Source organism: Protopterus annectens, chromosome 7.part0, assembly GCF_019279795.1.
Source record: "Protopterus annectens isolate FY-2018-M chromosome 7.part0, PAN1.0, whole genome shotgun sequence".
Classification (NCBI taxonomy): domain Eukaryota; kingdom Metazoa; phylum Chordata; order Ceratodontiformes; family Protopteridae; genus Protopterus; species Protopterus annectens.
The window spans coordinates 304,439,941-304,460,950 of record NC_056739.1 but is presented as its reverse complement, the minus strand read 5'-3'; the positions used below and the strand labels follow the sequence as shown (position 1 = coordinate 304,460,950).

The window sequence follows — 21,010 nt, the reverse complement described above, 5'->3', positions numbered from 1 at the left end:
CCCCATGCCTAAGAAACAGATGCTTAAGATGGCTGAAGATTTAATTACCCTTATCAGGGGTTCCCATCCCCCTCCTGATAAAAGACCAAGACAAGAGGAGGATTACGCATCCTCTGACCAGGTTTCTCTCTCCTCAGATTCTTCTGAGGAACAGGATTACACTTTTCCACCTTATGAGGATTCTGATGCTGAAGACTCTATTTCCTCAGCATCTCCCCCTGAAGACTACTCCTTTGGGGAAACATTACATACCATGAGGGAACATTTCCACTGGGAGGGCCAGGATTACTCAGATTCTAAGAAAAGGCTCCGAGAGTTCCTTTTATCACCCCAGCACAGACCTCTTGCTATCCCTCCTGTTTTTCGATATTGTGGATGATGTCTACTTGGAGTCTAGTTTAAATCCAGACTCTCTACCTCCTGCTTCAGCCAAACCAGACAGATACTGCAGAGTACCTGACTCACACAAATTCCTTTATAAAAGCCCTGTAGCTGACCCAGAAACCATATCCCAGGTTCCTAAGGGTGCAAAAGCTTCTATGGCTAAAAACCCTGTGCCCTCTGAAAGAGATTCCAGAGCCCTAGATAGACGGGGAAAGAAAATATACACCTCTGCAACTTTGGCTATGAGAGCATTAAATTGCCAGTTTCACATGTTGAAATATCAACAATTCCTGATGTCTCAGTTAAAACAAAAAATGAGCACACATTCAGAACAGCCTGAATTCAAGGAAATGCAGGATCTGTTGCATGCAGCTGAACAGGTGGGCAAGCATACTTTACAATGCGGATTTGATTCACTGGAAGCTTCCTGTAGAGCAGCTGTTACTGGCTCTGTCATTCGTAGACATGCTTGGTTAAAAGAGCAAACCCTCCCTGACCATGTTAAAGCAGAATTATTAGATGCACCTTTACAAGAGGATGTATTATTTGGTGTCAAAGCAGAAGAGGTTTTAAAGAAAATGGAGGATAAGGCTAAATCTATGCAAACAGTCAAGGATTTCTTGCAGGTACAACCCCCTCGCTTCAGCAGAAATTGGCCAACAAAAAATTGGTCCTTTCCAGCTTCAGACAGATCACAGAGGGGCAAATACAGATACCCAAGGGGTGGAGGTCAGTCACAGGGCCCTTACAAACCTCGCCAATGGGGTTCTGCTACCCAGAAAGGAGAAGAAGACAGGCCCCAAACTAGCAGAAGGCAGACACAATGACTCTATCCTCAAACTACCAAGCAAATCTCTCCTGGCAACACCCTTGGGAGGAAAACTAGCATTTTTTGCAGACAACTGGTACATCATCACAAAAGACAAATGGGTTCTGAACATTGTCTCTCAAGGATACAGATTCCACTTTCATACCTTACCAAGGATCAAAGGAATGCCAAACCTGCCACCAAATCAATGGGCAGAGGCACAAAAACAAATTACAGCTCTCATGAACATGAGAGCCATTCAACAGGTACCTACACAGGAGCAAGGACAAGGATTTTACTCAAGACTCTTCCTAGTTCCAAGAAAGGACAAAGCATGGAGACCCATTCTGGATCTTTCAATTCTGAACACCTATCTGCAAGTACCAAAATTCAAGATGCTAACACTACAGCAGCTTCTTCCCATGCTGGGCAAGAATGCTTGGCTAGTCACTTTGAGCCTAAAGGAGGTATACCTGCATGTCCCTATCAGACAAAATTGCAGAAGATACCTCCGCTTCATTGCAGGTTCAACGCATTATCAATTCTCTGCACTGCCCTTTGGCTTATCTACTGCACCCAGGGTCTTCACAAAATGCCTGGCACCAGTAATTGCATACGGCAGACAAAGAGGAATTCAAATATACCCATACCTGGACGACTATCTTATTCAAGCAGAAAGCAAGGACATTCTTTTATAGCATCTGGCATTTGTCAAACACCTTCTAAGTTGCCTAGGGTACACAGTAAACGAAAAGAAATCAAAACTAGTGCCCTCACAATACATAATATTCCTGGGTGCCAGCTTGAATACAAAGGCCCAGATGGCTTATCTCACGCCAGACAAACAGCGACAGCTGTTTCAATATTTCAAAATAATGGCAACAAAGACCCAACTCCCTGCAAGAAAAATTCTGCAGGCCTTGGGATTTATGGCATCTTGCACTCTACTAATACCATTTGCAAAACGGCATATGAGGAAATTACAATGGTACCTGAAAAGTGTATGGACTCAGCACAGCCACAGCTTGGAAACAATGATTCCACTCATTCCCTGCCTTCAACAGGAGTTTCTATGGTGGGCACAGGCATGTCACCTCAACAAGGGTCAGCCTTTCACCTTACCCACAGCCAGGCAAACTATGACAAACAGATGCATCGGACTATGCCTGGGGAGCACACATGGCAGGACAGTGCATTCAGAGCAAATGGACTACAGATCAGAGACACCTGCATATCAATCAAAAAGAAATACTAGCAGTGCAGAATGCCCTAACAGCTTTCAAGGACCTTCTACACCCAGGACAACTAATAATAAAGACGGACAATACCACAGTCATGTGGTACATAAACAAACAAGGTGGCACACATTCCTACCCTCTATGCAGGCAAGCAATGACCTTGTGGAACACTGCACTGTCTTACCAGGTTCAATTACAAGCACAATTCCTGCAGGAAAGAAAAACACATTGGCAGACGACCTAAGCAGAAACATCATGGATCCACATGAATGGAAACTAGATCCACAAGTATTTGCAATGATAGCTCAAAAATGGGGACGCCCAGACATAGATCTGTTTGCAAGCCCCCACAACCACCAACTTCAAAAATTTTGCACAAGGACCTTCCATCCACTAGCTTGGAAAGTGGACGCCCTCTCATTCAGTTGAAAAACATTAACAGGATATGCCTTCCCTCCACTGCCTCTTCTAGCAAAGGTACTGCTGAAAGTCAGATTAGAGAGGCCACAAATGATTCTCATTGCACCAGACTGGCCATGCCAACATTGGTATCCATTTTTAAGGAACATGGCCCAGGGCCCACCATGGATTTTGCCACAAATTCCTCACCTGCTCACCCAGCGAGACAATCTGATTCTACACAGCCAGCTCAAGACTTTAAACCTGGCTGCATGGCAAATTACCTAAACAACCAGCCAACACCTGTATCCAAAGCTGTTATGGATGTCATTCTGGAGGCCAGGAGGCCCAGCTCCAGGAAAACCTATTCAGACAAATGGAAAAGATTTTGCGCCTGGAACCAGGCTAAAGGCCTAAATCCCCTGGAGCCAAACATTCCTCAGATTCTACAATATTAAATTGAGATGTTACACAAAGGACTTTCCTTTTCATCTATTAAGATCCACGCCTCAGTAATTTCAGCTCATTACAACACGGATCCTCCTTTATTTTCACATCCACTCCTACGACAGTACCTTAGAGGGGCTAAGAACATAAGACCGCCCAGGAGAGCTCCAACACCTACTTGGGATCTTAACTTTGTCCTGGAAAAGCTTACACTGCCGCCCTTTGAACCAGCTTTCTCAACTGATTTAAAATTTCTTTCATGGAAAACTGCCCTACTACTAGCAATAACTTCAGCTAGAAGAGTCTCAGAGCTACAGGCACTAATGGCAGTGGAACCTTTCATCATTTTTCATCAAGACAGAGTTTCTCTACGAACTAATCCTTCCTTTATGCCAAAGGTGGTATCCAGTGTGGCCTTAAACCAAACCATTCACTTGCCCACCTTCTTCCCAAACCCCCAGAACAAAGGAGAAAGACTCCTGCACTCTTTGGACATTCACAGGCAATTATGTTACTACTTGGATAAAACTAAAGCTTTCAGAAAAACTGACTAGCTCTTTGTAGCCTATGCTACAGGATCACAAGGAAAAGCTATCTCAAAACAGACCATTTCTAAATGTATGGGACATTGCATACATTTCTGCTACACACATCAGGGGAAACCAGTACCTGCTAACATTAGGTCCCACTCCACCAGGGCTACAGCTACATCAGCAGCCTTTCTCAGGGGAGTGCCAACCAAGGATATTCTGGAAGCTGCTACTTGGAGTTCAGTGCACACCTTCACCAAACACTATCACTTACCTCTTTACTCTAAGACTAGAGCTGGTTTTGCCACTGCAGTTTTGCAGGGCCTACTAGCTTCTTCTAACCCTGTTTGACTGCACCTCCCCTCCTTAGCTTTGGGATTCTACCCAAGTGTGATGACTGCAGCAAGGTAACACGATGAACATAGTACAGTTTTGTACCTACCATAAATGTAGATGTTCGAGTGTTCACCCTGATGCAGTCCAGGTTTCCCTCCCTCCATCCCCTCTGAACTAGCTGAACTTATCTCTACCACTTTATCCTATACTACCTCAGTGGTGTATTTGCTTGTACCTAAGGGTTTTGTTTTATTTTTATATAGCCATATATATATATATATATATATTTTTTTTTTTCTACCTTTTGGGGGCACCTGACATCTGGGGCAAGAAAAACTGAAGAAAATGGCGTCGGCTGCCTCTCATATACCCCTGGCGCACTGACGTCAGGGAAGAAGTGACAGCAACCGACGCCGGACCAAGACTTTCGAATTCGGGCCGTCTGCAGGATCGCCTGACGGCAGGATAACCCAAGTGTGATGACTGCAGCAGGGTGAACACTCGAACATCTACATTTATGGTAGGTACAAAACTGTACTTTTCTTGTAACTTACAAAGCCATGCTGCTTTCAAACTGTAACTAGATCTGTGTATATATGTCTTTGTGTGTATTATTGCATTTGTTTGCACTCTTGACTGTTACATTTCAAAATTACAGAATATCTTTCAAATACACTATATTGAACGAGTTTATGTTGAACTCTATAAAACATGTATGATCTTATGTTACAAAACAAGCACACTATCTAATGTAAGTGGCTATTTCTACAGTTCCTGTGTGTTACAGAAACTGAATTGCTGCATTGTGTAATACTGTTTCTCAAACGTTCTAGTATCAGGACTATACTGTTTGCAAATGTTAAAGAGAACGTGAGATATGCATTTAATCATGTTTCTGCATTGGGATGCAGTATCACATTAAAGCTCTGTTTGCAAGGTTGCACGTGTTGAAGAAAAGGAAATCCATATTTTTCATGTAAAATCCACCATCGTAATTTTCCAGTCTTGTATTACAAATAAATTAGTATGAGGTTTAAGAGTAGCTGAATACCATCTATTGGTTGCTAGGGGCTTGGCTGTCTTTGTTACTATTGACATTAATGTTCATTTTAATATTTTCTACATTATATTTTAGAAAATAGATACTCTTATAATGACAAGTTTGCTTTTCACATAATGTTGTGTTATGTATCACTATAATGGGATTTGAAATCTAATTTTTTTGTATTATTTAAGAAATATTATGGTCTGAAGCTGCTTACTGTATTAAATAAAAAAGTGTGTACTTTTACCTTTTCTACAGCAATATTCTGTACAGCACAGAGAAATAGTTAGATTTATAAAGTACTGTTTATAAAGTGCAAGAAGTAATAATTTTATATCATGACAAGTTGCTAAATAATTACGTTACTTAAAGGCTACATCAATATTTTGAAATTGTTCCTTGTCTGAAGATAATATTTGTTAAAATGTGCTCATGTGTCTACATGATTACTTTAAAATTTCAGAATTCACAGCTTTTGACAGAACAGAATCAATATTGTAAACTCTGATATTTTTTAACTTTCACCATTAGGCAGCTTTTGGGATTTCCTCAGGATCCTGTGTATCACTCTTTTATGATTCAGTGTGCTGATATGTAATGGTTATTATCCAATTCTGGATGTATTTTGTCTTGTGTCCAGAATTCCAGGACAGTCTGTAGCACAACTAAATCCTGAATTGAATTAAGTAGTTACTGGCATACCTCTCAACCTCTTAGCTCAAGAAATCTATATAAAGATGAAAATAAATGGGGGGGGGGGGACCAAAATCAAGTACTAATTTTAAATAATGCTCTTTTAAACTTAGAAAAGTAGGCTTTGCATTAGTGTGCATTTTTTGAAGGATATGAAGTCTAATTCAAATGTCTGCCATTATTTAGGGACTTAAATCCTCAATTTTTGTTTTTGCTAGAAAGACACATATTTTATGAGAAATGGACAAAATATGAAGCAAAAATCTGTCTTTGACTATCTAGGCAGTTGGGAGGTATGGTTACTGGCATTAAATAGATGAGTTTGCTATGAGTGTGATTAGTTGTAGCATCACAATTAGATGCCTTGTCTTAGTTTTTTTTTTAACTCTCTTATTTTATATTTCTTTCTCCCCACAATGTCTTTGCTGAAAAATAAACAGAGAGACAATGTTATCTAATTATGTAACTAAATAAAGACAAATGTTTCTCATGAGTTTGGACATCTATCTGAGATGGCAATAAAAGGCCCACCTGAGGTTTTGCTTAACAGTCTGTTCCAGCAAAGCACAGTTAATGGTTGAGTGTTATGTACACATGACTGAAGCTATGTGGCTCACATGGTTGCTAGATGGCAGCCAGCAAACACAATTAACTTCAACAGGTCTAGCTGGTTGGGCAGGAACGAGGGTGAGGCATTTTGTAGTTTGACATAGTCAGATTGCAAGTTAATATACTCACAGAATTTGTAGTCAGACATGTTGGGCCTTGCATTTTAGTATATTTTACTTTTGCTAATCATGTTGTTTAGAGTTTTAGTTATCTTGTAGAAGAATCTTCATATGTAGACCAGTCTATTCATAAAGCTGCCTGGAGCCAGTTTGAAACAGTTTTAACTATTTAGTTACTTTGCTGTCTTTGAGCTGTCCATTTTTTTTATTGACTCTTACAGATACTTATTTTTATAATAAATTCCATTTTTGAAAGCGCGTGTGTGTGTGAGTGTGTGTACATGCTTGCATATGTTTTGGTTTCATTTTGTACCTCGTGTGTCATCAACCACAATTAACTCTTTTGGCTCTCAATGGGAAGGTGAAAGAGGAGGTTCTCTGCACTCTTCACATCCTACACCTTTACATCAAGTCTGTGATTACTGTTTTTTCTAGAAAGAAACTACATACATTTTGGTGTTTCTTCCTTCAGTACAGTTTCTTTTTGAGAAACGATACATTTGAGTAAGTGGTGATGAGAGCTGTCTTCCCTGACCTGAACTACTCCCTGTAAATGCAGACCTTACTGTATTCTATTTACTATCTCTTCCCTGCAGTACCCTCATTAAATGTCCTCCGTGAAACAAGGCCTCCACATATTTCACTGCGTAAAAGTTGGCCTTCTTTTTTCTTGTATTCCCTCCCACCAATGCTCATTAGCAATCCCTATCGAGACTCTGCACACTACTAGCTTAGGGAGCGATCAGGAGTAAAGGTTTAGGGAGGGAAGGCAGATTTTAGGGTCAGGGAACAATCAAGAGTTTAGGTTTAGGGAGGGGAGGGAGATTTAGGGTTAGGGAGCAATCAGGACTTTAGTTTTAGGGAGATGAGGGAGATTTTAGGGTTAGGGAGCATTTGAGACTTTAGGATTTGGGACGGTAAAGAGAATCTTATGTATCTGTGACCTTGAATATTTATTTTCAAGTACTGGAAGAGTGTACTTGGGGATTTCGGAAAGGAGCTGTTCATGTTTGCACACTAAACAGAATTTGTTGTATTGGTAATGTGACAAATGAGGCATGTTCTCAGATTTTGCTCTACTTATCTCTTTTTCTGGAACCTTTAATGTAGCTGCTGTGATATTATAGATTATGGTTTCGTACAAATGCCATTTTCTTTTTTCTGTTTCATTTTCTTATGTCTTATCTTTTTTTTTTTTTGGTGTGTAGAATTGAAATGTACAGTAATGAAAAAAGATGTATTGCTTAAAAAGAAGAAAAAGAGAAAAAGAAATGTGGCTTCTGGAACTGGACACAGTATTTCAGATAGAATCCTCTTTGCCCTTTAAACAATTGTCAGATACTTCATAATACTGAAAAACAGAAGTGATCCAGAAAGCTGGAGTCGGATTGGATATCCCAGTTTTGATCCCTAGACTGACAGGACTAAAGGGAAACAGTACAAAAGATTCGTACAGATAAAATCACTTTAGGAGCAGATCTACACGACTCTGTCTCTGATGTCCTCCATGCAGGAGGTATAAAGATGCCTTGCTGAAGTTTCAAATACTTTATTAGTTAAGTAGGTAGATGGACGAATGTTCTTGTTCTAATTATCGATAACACTCTGATGTATTTCCCCTCTCTTTCTGAGCCTTCGAAATACTCCATATCCATGTCCGCATCCTTGTCATTCACTTATACACCTAAAAATGTTGTTTTCTAGTCTGCTTCCCTGCGATTTCATCCACTTGCATCTTTCAGCTTTTTCTGTTATACCTTCCTGCCACTTACCCTCACTTCTCCTCATACTTCTTAAATGCTCACGTGTCAGTCATCTTTTATTTTCTGTCTACCACTTGTGTATAAGCCTAAAGTCAACAATTGTCTGGCGGTGTATTTGTCCTTTTTAGACTGTTATTCTCCATTGTGTTACCTCCTGACATCAGACCGTTTCTTTTGCGTCTTGTTTCCAACAACAAGCCATTAATTCTGTGATGTGTAGTGAGCAGATGAATAAGAGTTTCAGGTAACCCTTGTATGTGTTTCTTTTTTTAATGCAGCAAAATCGAATTCAGTGCACCTCATACTTGTCAATGAATACCATTTGATATGTCATAATGGGTTGGAGAATTGGGGCTATATCATATGAGCGAATGTTAAGAATATCGAAGAGCGAAAATACTGGACCTTGAACTCTTTATTGTGGGGGGCTGTGCCACCCATACCCCCCGCTAAATATATATTCCAACTCCAGGATCACACTACAGTGAGGAAAGGGCAAATATTCTGACCTTCACTGTGTTGCAATCCCACAAGAAGTGCTTTCAGGTCTGGCATTTTCGCTCTTTAGAGCGTTCAACATTCTTAACATTTGCTCATATGATATAGACCCATAGAATTATGCTGTTACTTTGGGGGGAGGATTGTATGTTGGATGTTACCTTTGGAGAATGCTGGGCTGACAGAGCTCGTGTGGTACAGAAAAAAAGAAGATAGCCTATGACTGCAGAAACATGTAAGCTTCATTGAATAATTTTATGTTTAAGTGAACAGAGCAATGGAAACTGCTACTGTTAAGAAACGAAATACAGACTGTATAAATAAATTAACTTTAGTACATATTAGTCAGCTCATACTTTATTACTCATACTGTAACAATAATAGGTTCATAGGTTGGTACTAGGCTATCAGCCCTAGGGCCTATACAAACGTAGTCATAACAATTCCCTGGCTATTTCTTCCCACAATATTTACTTCCGCCCATAATATTATGTTCTTATTTAATAAAATAAAATGTTAACTTTATATATGCAACACACATAATGCTTGCTTCTACATATTTATATCAAGATGTATGAGGCTGAAAGAACAGTTCTGCAAAAAATGTATAGTTTATCATTAGATTAATCAAGTCCATTTTTATTGAAACCCAGTTATTCAGGCCAGATCCATTAAAGAGATCTGATACTGTGCAGTTTATAACTTAATCCTATGTTGTGCAACCTCCATTTTTTAGGTTGATCAGAGGACAGGCTCCCATTTGGGGGTATAGGAAGCTTGTCTCCCCACATAAAAGTTTTGTGTAGTTTCAACCCAGTTTGATGGGTCATGCTCAAGTAATTGTCTTTAAAGAAAAAAGGACTACATTAGACACAATACAACTATTATTGTGGCTGTAGAAGTTCCTGTGAGAGGGCTCACTCACCAAGTTACTTTATGAATAAATCCAACATTATAAGTAAATGAAAGGAGGATAAAATTTAAAGCAGTCAGCTTTCCACTTTTGTGTGTCCCCTTCTCCTGGTTTGGTTTGAAAATAATTTTATTCTGTCTTTTCAGGTGTTTTTCTGTAAATTCAAAGGAGCTGCAAATGAAGAAATTGCTCAGACTGAAAAGAAGCTGGCACTTCAGAATGGGCATCTCTTGAACCCAAAACAGCTTTACCAGAATGGACATGTGGGGAAGCAACCATCTCCATCAGGGATGGCATCAGTGCCTTCTTTCTGTATCAGCACTCCTGATGAGGCCTTGTTTACTACTGAATGCAAAGATTATGACTCCTCGGTACCCAGTCGTGGAATCTGCTTTGACCTTGCTATCTTGGACAGTGCCTTCCTTCTTTCTCAGGTCGTACCATCTCTGTTCATGGGGATGTTAGTCCAGTTTACACAGTCTGTAGTAGCCTACGTGGCATCTGCAGCTATATTTGGCCTGGTGGCCATTTACTTTTCAACCAAAATAATATATGATAAAAGTGACATGGATAGATACTTAGCATGAAATAAAGTTTAAAATGAAGGGAAGTTTTAATTTAAGTAAACGTGGGAAATAATGCCATTTTTTATTGTAGACAAGAGCAAGATTGCTAACCCAAAGTTTTTTTTTTCAGTTTTGAGACAGTGGTCTGGCTGGAATAACATGCAAATTATTTTCATAAAGATATATTCTGTGTTCTTATACTGCTGCTATGTGGAGAAATGGCGCCATTTGCTTGATGATGACATTAAAGTGGTATTCAGAGACACCTTGTCTGAGGTCTCTCCTCAGAATTTCTACAGACCTGAGTCTTCTGGGATGCATTATATCTCTGATGTCATTTGCACAGAAAGGAAGTTATGCTCCAAAACTACTATTCAGATTTGTATAATCTCATAAAATCATTTTAAGAATTTATTTGTAAACTGGGAGGAGCAGCTTGCAGACTGTTTTGCACTTCACACCAATCACTTATGAAAAAGCGCCACTCTTTGAATTCTGAGTTTTCATTTGTACTGCATTTCTGCACAGAATTTTTCTGCAGCACTGCAGTAAAAGAATATTTTAAGAAATTGTCAAGCTTTTCTTCACATAATGGTTTTATGTCATGTACCCTTACATTCTAGTCCACTCTCAGTCACTTTGTCTCCAATAGTATTAGCCTTTTGGTCATTCTGTAATCCTGGACCAGGACAGCTCAACCCGTCTAGATCATTAAGTTATTTATAGACAAAGTGATTTGTTTCCGATCATTCTAGGTTGTTTTGTAAAAGAAGTGAATGATTTGCACTCTTCTTCTGCATGTAAGGGAATGTATAGGCAGCTGTATATGCCAAGGCATAATTTGTATGAAGGGGTGAGAGAAGATTGGAAGTTTTATGTGATAATGTATTTTTTTAATTATGTTGCATCTGTCCCTTTTTAATCAGCAATAAAGCAGGTGCAGTATTACCAAATGTGGTTAACTGTAACTTAAACATATTGATTAGGGAGCCTTTCATGATTCAGAAATTAGTTCTGAAGTAACACTTTTGTTATTATTCAAATTATGTCAAGAAATGTCTACAAAATTAAGTATATAAACTCAGATCAGTAGCATATTACTGTCCCGCAGACCACGATTCCACCTCATTTTAAGTTTAGCTGCTGCAGATATGACTATGAATCAGGCAGGCCTACCAAAATCCAGTTACATTAACTACTGCAAGCATGATTGTGCCAAGGGATTCCTGTCCAAACAAGCTAAGGACAAATCTTAGGAATGTAGATAATTCCAGAAGCTGCAGTTTTCTCTCGTTTTGTGATAGCTCGAACTGGGTCACATGGTACACCTTTAGCTAACTACTCTCCTTCGACTTTCCATTAAGACATTTGGGGATCAGTAGCTCAGAAAAGTGCAACTTGATTTTTTTTATTTTTGAGGTTAGAAAAGTGTTCATGTCAGTTACAGTACTTTGATGTGCAATGTACTTTCAAGTTATGTATTTGAAGGTAAACGTTTACTTTCCAAGACTTGTTTTCTGTTTAATGTACATTCAGTACATTTAGGTCACATTCTATGTCAGCATACAGATAAACAAATTGTTACTGTTTTCTTTTGCTGTTGTTGTTCACTTGTAAAATGTTTCTTTTGGCTCGTTGTCTTGAGTATAACAATTATACTAAGGTCTGTGGCCATTTCTTCACTCTACTCATTTGCAGCATATACCCTTTGTTTGAAAAACAGGATGTTTTCTTTTCTCACTAGTTCCCAGGGAGTTGATACAGATGCATTTAATGTAAAACGTATTGTTTTGGTAATAAGTTGCACAGTGCTCTGTGAACAGAAATTGCTTGAACACTCATAAACAAGACTTTTTGTGTCTTTTGGCTTTTTCAAGTCTGCCACTAATAAAGGACAAGGACAGAGCCTTTTGATTTGTTTTTGTAATAAAGTTTTTGCTTCACAGGGCAGGTTTGCAATTTATTGTTTTAGTCAGCAGTATGCTGTATTGGCATTTGCAGGTGTCTTTCAACTACTTTTATTTCTTCCAGCATTCACAAGCAACACTTTGAATTCAAAATGTAAATGTAAGAATTATATATGTGTAGATACAATTTTGTTTTCTCACCTTCATTTGGCCTGCTTTATGTTTGAACAAGGGGGTCAATCCACCCACTGAGTTAATAAGTAAATGTCAGGATACTCAAATGTTTAATTTTGTTATGCAGAACAAAGGTATTACTTTGACTACATGTGGTTTCTTATTGGGTAAAAACTTTCAAAATAGTTTGCTGGGAGGAAAGCCTGCCCGATGTGCTCCAAGTCATCATTTATAAAGCCAGGCACGGCAGGAGTCGTACATTTTCTCTTAATATTCCTGTCTAAGACTTGGACAAGATTTGAGCCTCCTGATGTGGATCCAGGTTAAAGAGGGTTTTATACTGGCTTAAGGTCCAGCTTAAAAAGACTTAAAAATGCTATGATGACAACCAAAGAAAGATGCCTTCCCTCCGTCCCATTCTTGAGGCCTTTGTAACCTCACTGAGGACCATGTCCTGCTAAAGCTAGTGATGTATATTAACGTTCATGGAGAAATGCCTTAAAATAATGACTTCACAGCCCAACTGCCCTCTTTCCATGTTGCACTGCATACTGCGAAATGAATGGGAGACATCTCAGCACGTCTCGACTGTCCAGATTTTCGCCTTATATTTTTTGTCTGTTCCTCATAAAATTTTGGCTTTCTAGCAAATCACTGGCTAGTTATTGAGGATTGAATTCAGAAAATAATGACAGACATTTGACTTTCAGATTTCATATCCATCATAAAATTTATGATAATGCAAAACCTTTCATTCAATCAACTCTCAAAGTTTGTAAGAGCAGTATTTTAAAATTTTCGCTATTTTTAGGCCTTTGTCCTCCCATTTTTTATGGCTTCATCCAGATTTCTTGCTCTAAGAGGTTGAGAGGTATGTGTCTGAAGCTTTGCATGCATACATGATAAAAATATAAGGTTTATATCACATGATCGAAAACCAGCATTGAAACTCAACTATTGAAAATATCAAGAACCATGAAATGCTCCCACTTCAGGATCCATGGTTTCACTGTGCCAGTGAAGGGGCATTGGGACAAGTGTAACTGCAAACTGTGCCAGTGCAAAAAAATATTTCCTCATTACCAAGAGGCAGAAAATTATAGCTGAGAAAAAAATTACTGAATAAATGTTCCAGAAGAAGAAGGCGTCAATTCATCGGTATCTGGTACTGGCAACCCAGGACCAGGGACAGTTCACCTTCTGTGGTGGGTGACATTGGGGGTTAGCACCGAAGAAATCACAGATCAGAGGGCTCTTCTTAAATGGCGGCCACTATCTGTCACCTCCTGGGATGTGAAGCATGCACAAAATGCTATGCAATACCAAACCGAAATGGTGAGGGGACACAGAAAGTACAGTTACACGCAATGCGGCTGTGAAATGTGGGCCGCTTTTGCTTGAAGAAAGTAGCTAGAAAAGAGCTCCTGTAACTCTTGCCATTTCTTTTCCAAATGTTGGCCCTGCTGTGCTGCCATCAGAATTTGCTATGAGTGCTGAATATCTGGGGAGGGAATCTGGGCCTGTAACACTTTACAGGAGCAGTTTACCTCCAAAGTCCTTCCTGAGTATCCCAGCAATGCATATCACATTCACCCATTCTCAATAATCGGACATGCCACAGTGGACTACATATGCCATTACTGAATATCATTATTACTCAGCCCTCAGGCCAGTCATGGAGTATAATACCCCCAGAATATCAGTATTACTCAGCCCTCATTAGAGGAATCATGGAGTATAATACCCCAGAATATCATTATTACTCAGCCCTCAGGCCAGTCATGGAGTATAATACCCCCAGAATATCAGTATTACTCAGCCCTCATTAGAGGAATCATGGAGTATAATACCCCAGAATATCATTATTACTCAGCCCTCAGGCCAGTCATGGAGTATAATACCCCAGAATATCAGTATTACTCAGCCCTCATTAGAGGAATCATGGAGTATAATACCCCAGAATATCATTATTACTCAGCCCTCAGGCCAGTCATGGAGTATAATACCCTAGAATATCAGTATTATTTCATCCTCATTAAGGGAATCATGGAGTATAGTACCCCCAGAATATCAGTATTGCTCAGCCCTCATTGGGGCAGTCATGGAGTATAATGCCCCTTTTGGCATGTATCTGCCCAGACACATGCAGCAACTGAAGCACCTAAAGAGGCCCCTTGGTAAAAGGATACTAGGCCTAAACAGTATGTCCTACATGGACCAACTCAGTGCCCTGTCACTATATTCAGCCCTACGAACTGCTAAGAAGTGACCTGTGTCTAACAAAGCATCTTCCAATGTAATACTGATGGATTTGTTGCACACCAGCAAGTGAAATGACATCAGAAATACTTGGTCTTTTGTGCAACATCAACAAAATGGTGTGGAGGGTCAGGTATATCTCACAGAGGATACCACTGCTGTGGAACAGACTCTCCATCCACATAAAACAAAGTTCATCCCCATCCATATTCAAGCACAATTTAGATCTCTGGATGAGAAACAAAAAATGTACCCCAGGACTGCTCCCTGTACTACTAATGGACAGAGGCAGCTCATAAATGTTTTATCCTATTCATGAGTTCCCTCAAATTATCTGTGGTATGATCCCAGTTATTCTTATTAGGGGTAATAAATACTATTGACCATGGGACAGGTAAGGCCAATCTAACAACAAACAGAACAGGTTAATTCAAGCATGAAAAGGAAAATTGGCTTTTCTTAAAATGGCCCCCAAGGGCAGCTAGCCTTGTATTTAAATATGAACTTATAATCCTATCACCTGTTTCACTTACCAGGGAAGACTTACATGTGCCATCCCGTTCTATAAAGTAGCCATCCCATGCTTTCCAAATTCCAGACAGTAAGGCAGTAAAATATGCCATAAGTATCATTTTATTTCTTTGAAAACAAGTACATTTCCGTTTATATTGTTAGAGAATAATAATCATGATTTGTTTAATACAATCCTTTAATATCAAACGTGCTGCAAAGAGTTTATGAAGCTTCTTATAATGCAGTGCAGCTAACATTAGTGATGGATGTAAGCTAAACACTAAAATTTGAGTACATGTACTATTTTATGTACATAAGGACTGGATCCAAGCATACAAAACATTAAAACTGTACGTGTGCTTTTTGTTAGAGGTCATAGCTGTTTAAACCTCAGTGTTGTATATACACTATAGAAGTTTGATAAAGATTAGCAATCAAAACACAAGCTCACACACACACACACACACACACACACACACACACACACACACACACACACACACACACAAATGAATATAATTGAGAGAAGTATTTTAAATGAACTGAAGACAAAGGTGAAAAGGGATTTCAGTGGGTTGAGGTTGGACTGCTTGTGCCTGTGGTATGTCCATATGAAACGCTAGTCAGTCCTCTGGCAATTAGCACATAAGTAAAGCTATTATCTGTTAATGATCATCATCCTGTAGTTAATGGTTTGATTCCCTCAACTTCCATTTGCCTAATATGAGACTCTGAGCAAATTACTTTACTAGACATCGCTCCCAGACTGAGTCGGGAAAGTACATGTGGATCTCTGCTCCACTCTAGCTACAAAGTATCAATAAGTTATCAAATACCTGAGCTCATCTCTTAACTAAGGTAAATTGAGCCACACAGGCAGATTTATAATTTTTCTGTAAAAGTAATAATTTGGTTATAAGGCTGCAGCACTGTTGCTGTTATTATTAAACCTGTCCTGTGTTGCCATTGTCTATGCGCATTAGTTATTTTATATATTTTTATGTTGTGTTTCTGAGCACTTACTTTATACCCTCACAAACAAGTTGCTTTGTAGAAGCACTGCTAATGCCTTATTTCTGAAAATGCATTGTAAAACAAAAATGCATATTAGCCATTTTGTACATAGCAGCCACTATGCTCTATAAATGCAGCTGCATCAGTCTCAATGAAACCAAATGCCAAAAAATGTGTTACAGTATCCTTTGGGAAATCGCCTATCCCTGGAAACTACTACAATGACAATATGTCCCTAACAGTTGGCCCAGTTGTTCAGAATTTGAAAACTTATGTGGACAATGACTTGACCTGACTTTCAAGTAACGTGTCCATTGTTGTAAGAAAGTCCTTCTGTACTGCACAGTTTATAAACAAAGGGGTTGTGCCTAGCTCTAGGGATGCTAGTACAATCCATGGTAGGGAGTCACAAGAACAGAAAGATGGCAGCAAACCCTTTATGGACTTTGGCATTAGCACTGCATAAACAGAATGCATGTTTGTATGTATATGTGTCATTATGCATATATTTCATACTTATTGATGTATAAACACACACACACACACACACACACACACACACACACACACACACACACACACTGAAGAATGGATGTTACATAAGACTACCAACATACTGTGAAGAATGACTGTGGTATGCAGCATGTTTTAATTACTCGCATTCTGCTTTAACTTTTTCATACCTCATGCTTTATAATCGCTAGACTGCAGATTAATCAGTGCCTTAAAAAATGTAGCTGAAAGGAGAATATAGCACTTCAGTTCTGTAGTCTTCAATTTTAATCACTTTCAAACATCAGTGCTTGGTTTAACCCACTAAAACAAGCTTTCACTTAAACAACAATGGATATTCTTTGGTTTCTGCTGAACTGAATTTGAAACGCATTTTTGCCCATTTAATTAGCTGCCATTCTAATGAAGAGCCTTTTGTTGTTGTCTGCAGTATCTTAAGGAAATTGCATTTAGCTTCATTGCTTCATCACTCTTCCAAGCTTAACTTTTTTGTTCCATTTCAGAAATGTGTTTTTCATGGCCTGAGGTAATAAAGTTGTGACTATGTTCTTGAGGGGTTACCAACATAAAAATGTGCGAGCAATAGAAACACTTTGTCACAGAGCTCGAAACTGTATGTCTCTCTCTCTCTCTATATATATATATATGTATATATTAATGCCACACCTTTTATCCCCATTGCTACCTCACAAATATGGCCCAATGACAGCAAAGCATTATACAGATGATAGCTGTTGACAGTATATGGACAGCGGGTAACTAATGCATTGCCGCCAACGCCATCAGGAACTGCAGGCCCATTATCTGAATGCCTTTAAGTCAAGTGATAGAACATGTAACTACAATGATATCATGCCTTGAGTTCTAATTCCTGACACATCTAGTCTGATGTTCTGAATAACTAGTTGAGTTTGGATGTTATTTCTGTGTAACCCCAGCTCCATTATGTGCAAAAAACATGCAACACCTTCTCACCAGTGCCTCCTTTTATAAGGCTTCTTATTCTCATTTTGTAAACCATTTGGTAAATTGTTACATTATTTATGACCTATCTGTATATAAAATATCTTCTTCACTGCATCTACAACTGATCTTGCAAAACTTTTTCTTTAAATTTAAAAAGCATGAAAACTGATTAACATTACAGTTTTAAAATCTTCTTAGCATGAAAAGTACTTCATCCCCCTTGCCATACTAAGCATCCTGCATATTTCTTAAGACGTGTATTATAAACCTTATTAAATTGACAGTTCCCTTTCACAATATGCTAGAATTTAACTTTTTCATGTACCCTGTCTCACAGTCATCCTCTATATCTAGTTTCCATTTTGTGAACACTAATATGTGTGTATCTGTAAATGCTCAATCTGTATAATCTAGTAAACAAAAATAAAGAAACGTTATCATTTCTAAACATGCTGCAGTACCTGTACTACATAACCCAGGTGTGGGTTACACACACAATTTCTTGTTTTGTGTGTTCACTCCACTGACTTTACCTCACAAGTAAACCCTGTGTCATTGTGACCAAAGCCAAGCATAAAACATACCAACATTAACCATTGTAGTTTATTTTGTTGAAAGAGATCACGTGGCAATACACAAAATGTATGATGTCTCATTTACATTATTTTCTCCTTTCCAGAAAATACCAAGAGCATCTTTGTAGTTGCAGAAAATCTCCCCATGGTCTGTATAAATAGATGTCCTTCTATATCACTGTTGCAGTATTCTTAACATTAGGGATTTTCCTCCCAAGGCAGCCTGACCTTTGTCCAGCATACCAAAGCCTAATGATCTTGTATGTGCAGTACGTCACACATATTTTGCCCACACAGAACATAGGGCATAAAAGTGAAGTATAGATGCAGTTACCTAGAACTTCTTTGCCGCAAGTCTGAACGCCGTTATTGCTGACTGGTTGGAATGCCTTGTCTCTGTGCTGAATACCAAGCCATCAGATACGTGCCCTGTTGGGGGTGTTTTTTCTTCTTTTCCCTTTTCCCCTCTCCTCAGTCTGCTAGTGAGAGGGTCTTGTATACCTTGGATTTGCACAGACAGCTCTGGTACTATTTGGATAAAACTAAGGCCATTCATAAGTCTGACCAGCTTTTTGTTTCCTTTCATGCCAGGACATCGGTTTGGCTGTTTCTAAACATCTCCTCCTGGGTAACTAAGGCCGTTTCTTTTATTCTTTTCATGCCAACTCTTTGTGTACTTCTGTTAGAGCTCATTCCACTACGGCTGCTGCCTCTTCTGGTGCCTTCTTCAAGGGGTTGGACACCAATTCCATCCTTAAAGCTTTTACTTGATCTTCAGTGCATACCTTTACTAAGCATTATAAATTGGATATGGTTTCTAGGGCCAGAGCAGGTTTTGCTAGAACTAGTTTTTCATGGGTTTGTTGAGGGCTGCTCTCAGCCTTCCACCTCCCATTCTGTTTCTTGAGCTGTATTACTCACCCCAACATTAAGACAATTGCAACAGTGATGCAGAAGGGCATAGTACAATTGTGTAAAGTCTTATCATAACAGTAGTTGTTCTTTTCTTCTCTGTTGCAGTATTCACTCCCCCCCTCCAGTCCTCTTGTTTGTTCTGATTTTTGTTCTGGATTTCCTTCTGGCTGAGGGTTCCCCTTTTTGTTCTGCACTTTTACTCCTGGATGTGCATGGACTCCTTTGTCCTATGGAGGCTTTTCTCTTCTGGGGCAGTTCAACTGTGGGTAACTGCATGTGTGTATCTCACTTTTATGCCCTACTTTCTGTGCAGGGAGCATGTGTATGACACAGTGCATACAAGATCATTAAGCTTTGGTATACTAGCTGAACATCAGGTTGCCCTGAGTGGGAAATCTTTAACATTAAGAATACTGCAACAGTGAAGAGAAGGACATCTACTGTTATGGTAAGATTTTACACAACTGCACTGTTCTGATGTAGTCCTAAAGACCATAAAAACATTTAACTCTTGGCTTATGTCTTAGCAAAACTATGTGCTGTTTATTATAATCCTATTGCGCACAACATTTTGTTTAATTACTTTCAGTATTCATTAGTCTAGAACTGTTGTTGCCTTTTAAAGTTAGACTTGTAGGAAGTTGTCTTTTCTATTAAAAATAAGTATGTAGTACTTAATTGTTGTTACTTCAGACTTAATTTCACTTCATAGTTGTTCAAATATTTAATAGTGATTTTTTTTTTGCTTTAACTTTGCTCTTGCTGAGAATTTTAAATTGATATTGTTTCAAAACATGCAATTTTTTTTTCATATGCCTGATGTTATTAATAGCTGCTGTTCTGTTCTGTGGTTCATTTTAGCACCTGCTTAGTTAAATCATAACATTTTTTCCACCAAATTTTATAAATTTATTTTACTGGTGCATTTTCCAGTGGCAAAATTTAAGGACAGGGAAAAGAGAGTTTTTGTTTTCTTTAGTGTCATTTTTGTATTTATTTTAATTGCACAGGACACATACTATAGTATACTTTTTTGCTGCATAGTATACTTAGCATGTCTGTAGGCTTTCAGGACTCTTCATTGTCATTTATAGCTCATTCCATAATTTGCATCCTTGATTTAGGACAGCAGCAGTGGGGACTGGTGAATTATTTTGAAAACATGCAAAGATATGTAAGATGCATTCATCTTAGGCTAGTGCCATCAGAAACCAAATTTTTCACTTGTTGGATACAAAAGTAGTTTAAATAAACTGCAGAGCTGCATGGTGAAGTATATTGAGGTTACTTCTTGACAAAGCATGTGAAATGAAATATCTGAATATTTATTTTAAATAGTAACTTTAACATTCTGGTTCCCCAATCCCAAGTATCTTTTCAATGCTGCCATCACATACTTGCATATTTTTTCATATGCAGAGTCCTGATTTTCAAGAGAAAGACTTGATGTGGCAATCCTGTCTGTCTGTTTTCTGTCTTATATGCTGGGTAATTTTGTTGTAGCCTAGAGCTTGGTATACAGTATATCACTGGGAATGCTGTAATGTTGCCAAAATATTGTTAAAGAAATACGCTGTGAGGTTGCATTCATCTGTTGAGATAAAACAGAAAACAATCACAGAAAATGGTTCAAATATTCTGTATGTTTTGATTTTCTTATTAGCTGAAAATGTCACAAAGCAACACTGTTTCTCAGCTGATAAAAATTGTTTGTTTGTCTTTTCCCGGTTAGGGGTCGCCGCAGCGGAACTCTGGTCCGCTAATGATTGTCAGTCAGTTTTATGGTGCTGAGTTGCCAGCCCGACGCCCAACCTTCAGCGAAGGCA

The 21,010-nt window shown here is 38.8% G+C and overlaps 1 protein-coding gene across 3 annotated transcripts in view; it reads left to right on the top strand.

Annotated features, from left to right (window-relative positions):
- The window catches only part of SLC45A3 (solute carrier family 45 member 3), an 895,193-nt gene extending 882,897 nt beyond the window's left edge, over positions 1-12,296 (top strand). For all 3 annotated transcript variants that reach the window (XM_044076827.1, XM_044076826.1, XM_044076828.1), the window contains one exon: positions 9,929-12,296. In XM_044076827.1, the coding sequence (XP_043932762.1) occupies positions 9,929-10,369 (441 nt within the window). In that variant the 3' untranslated portion in view covers positions 10,370-12,296. The remainder of the gene's footprint in view (positions 1-9,928) is intronic.
- Positions 12,297-21,010: the final 8,714 nt, after the last annotated feature.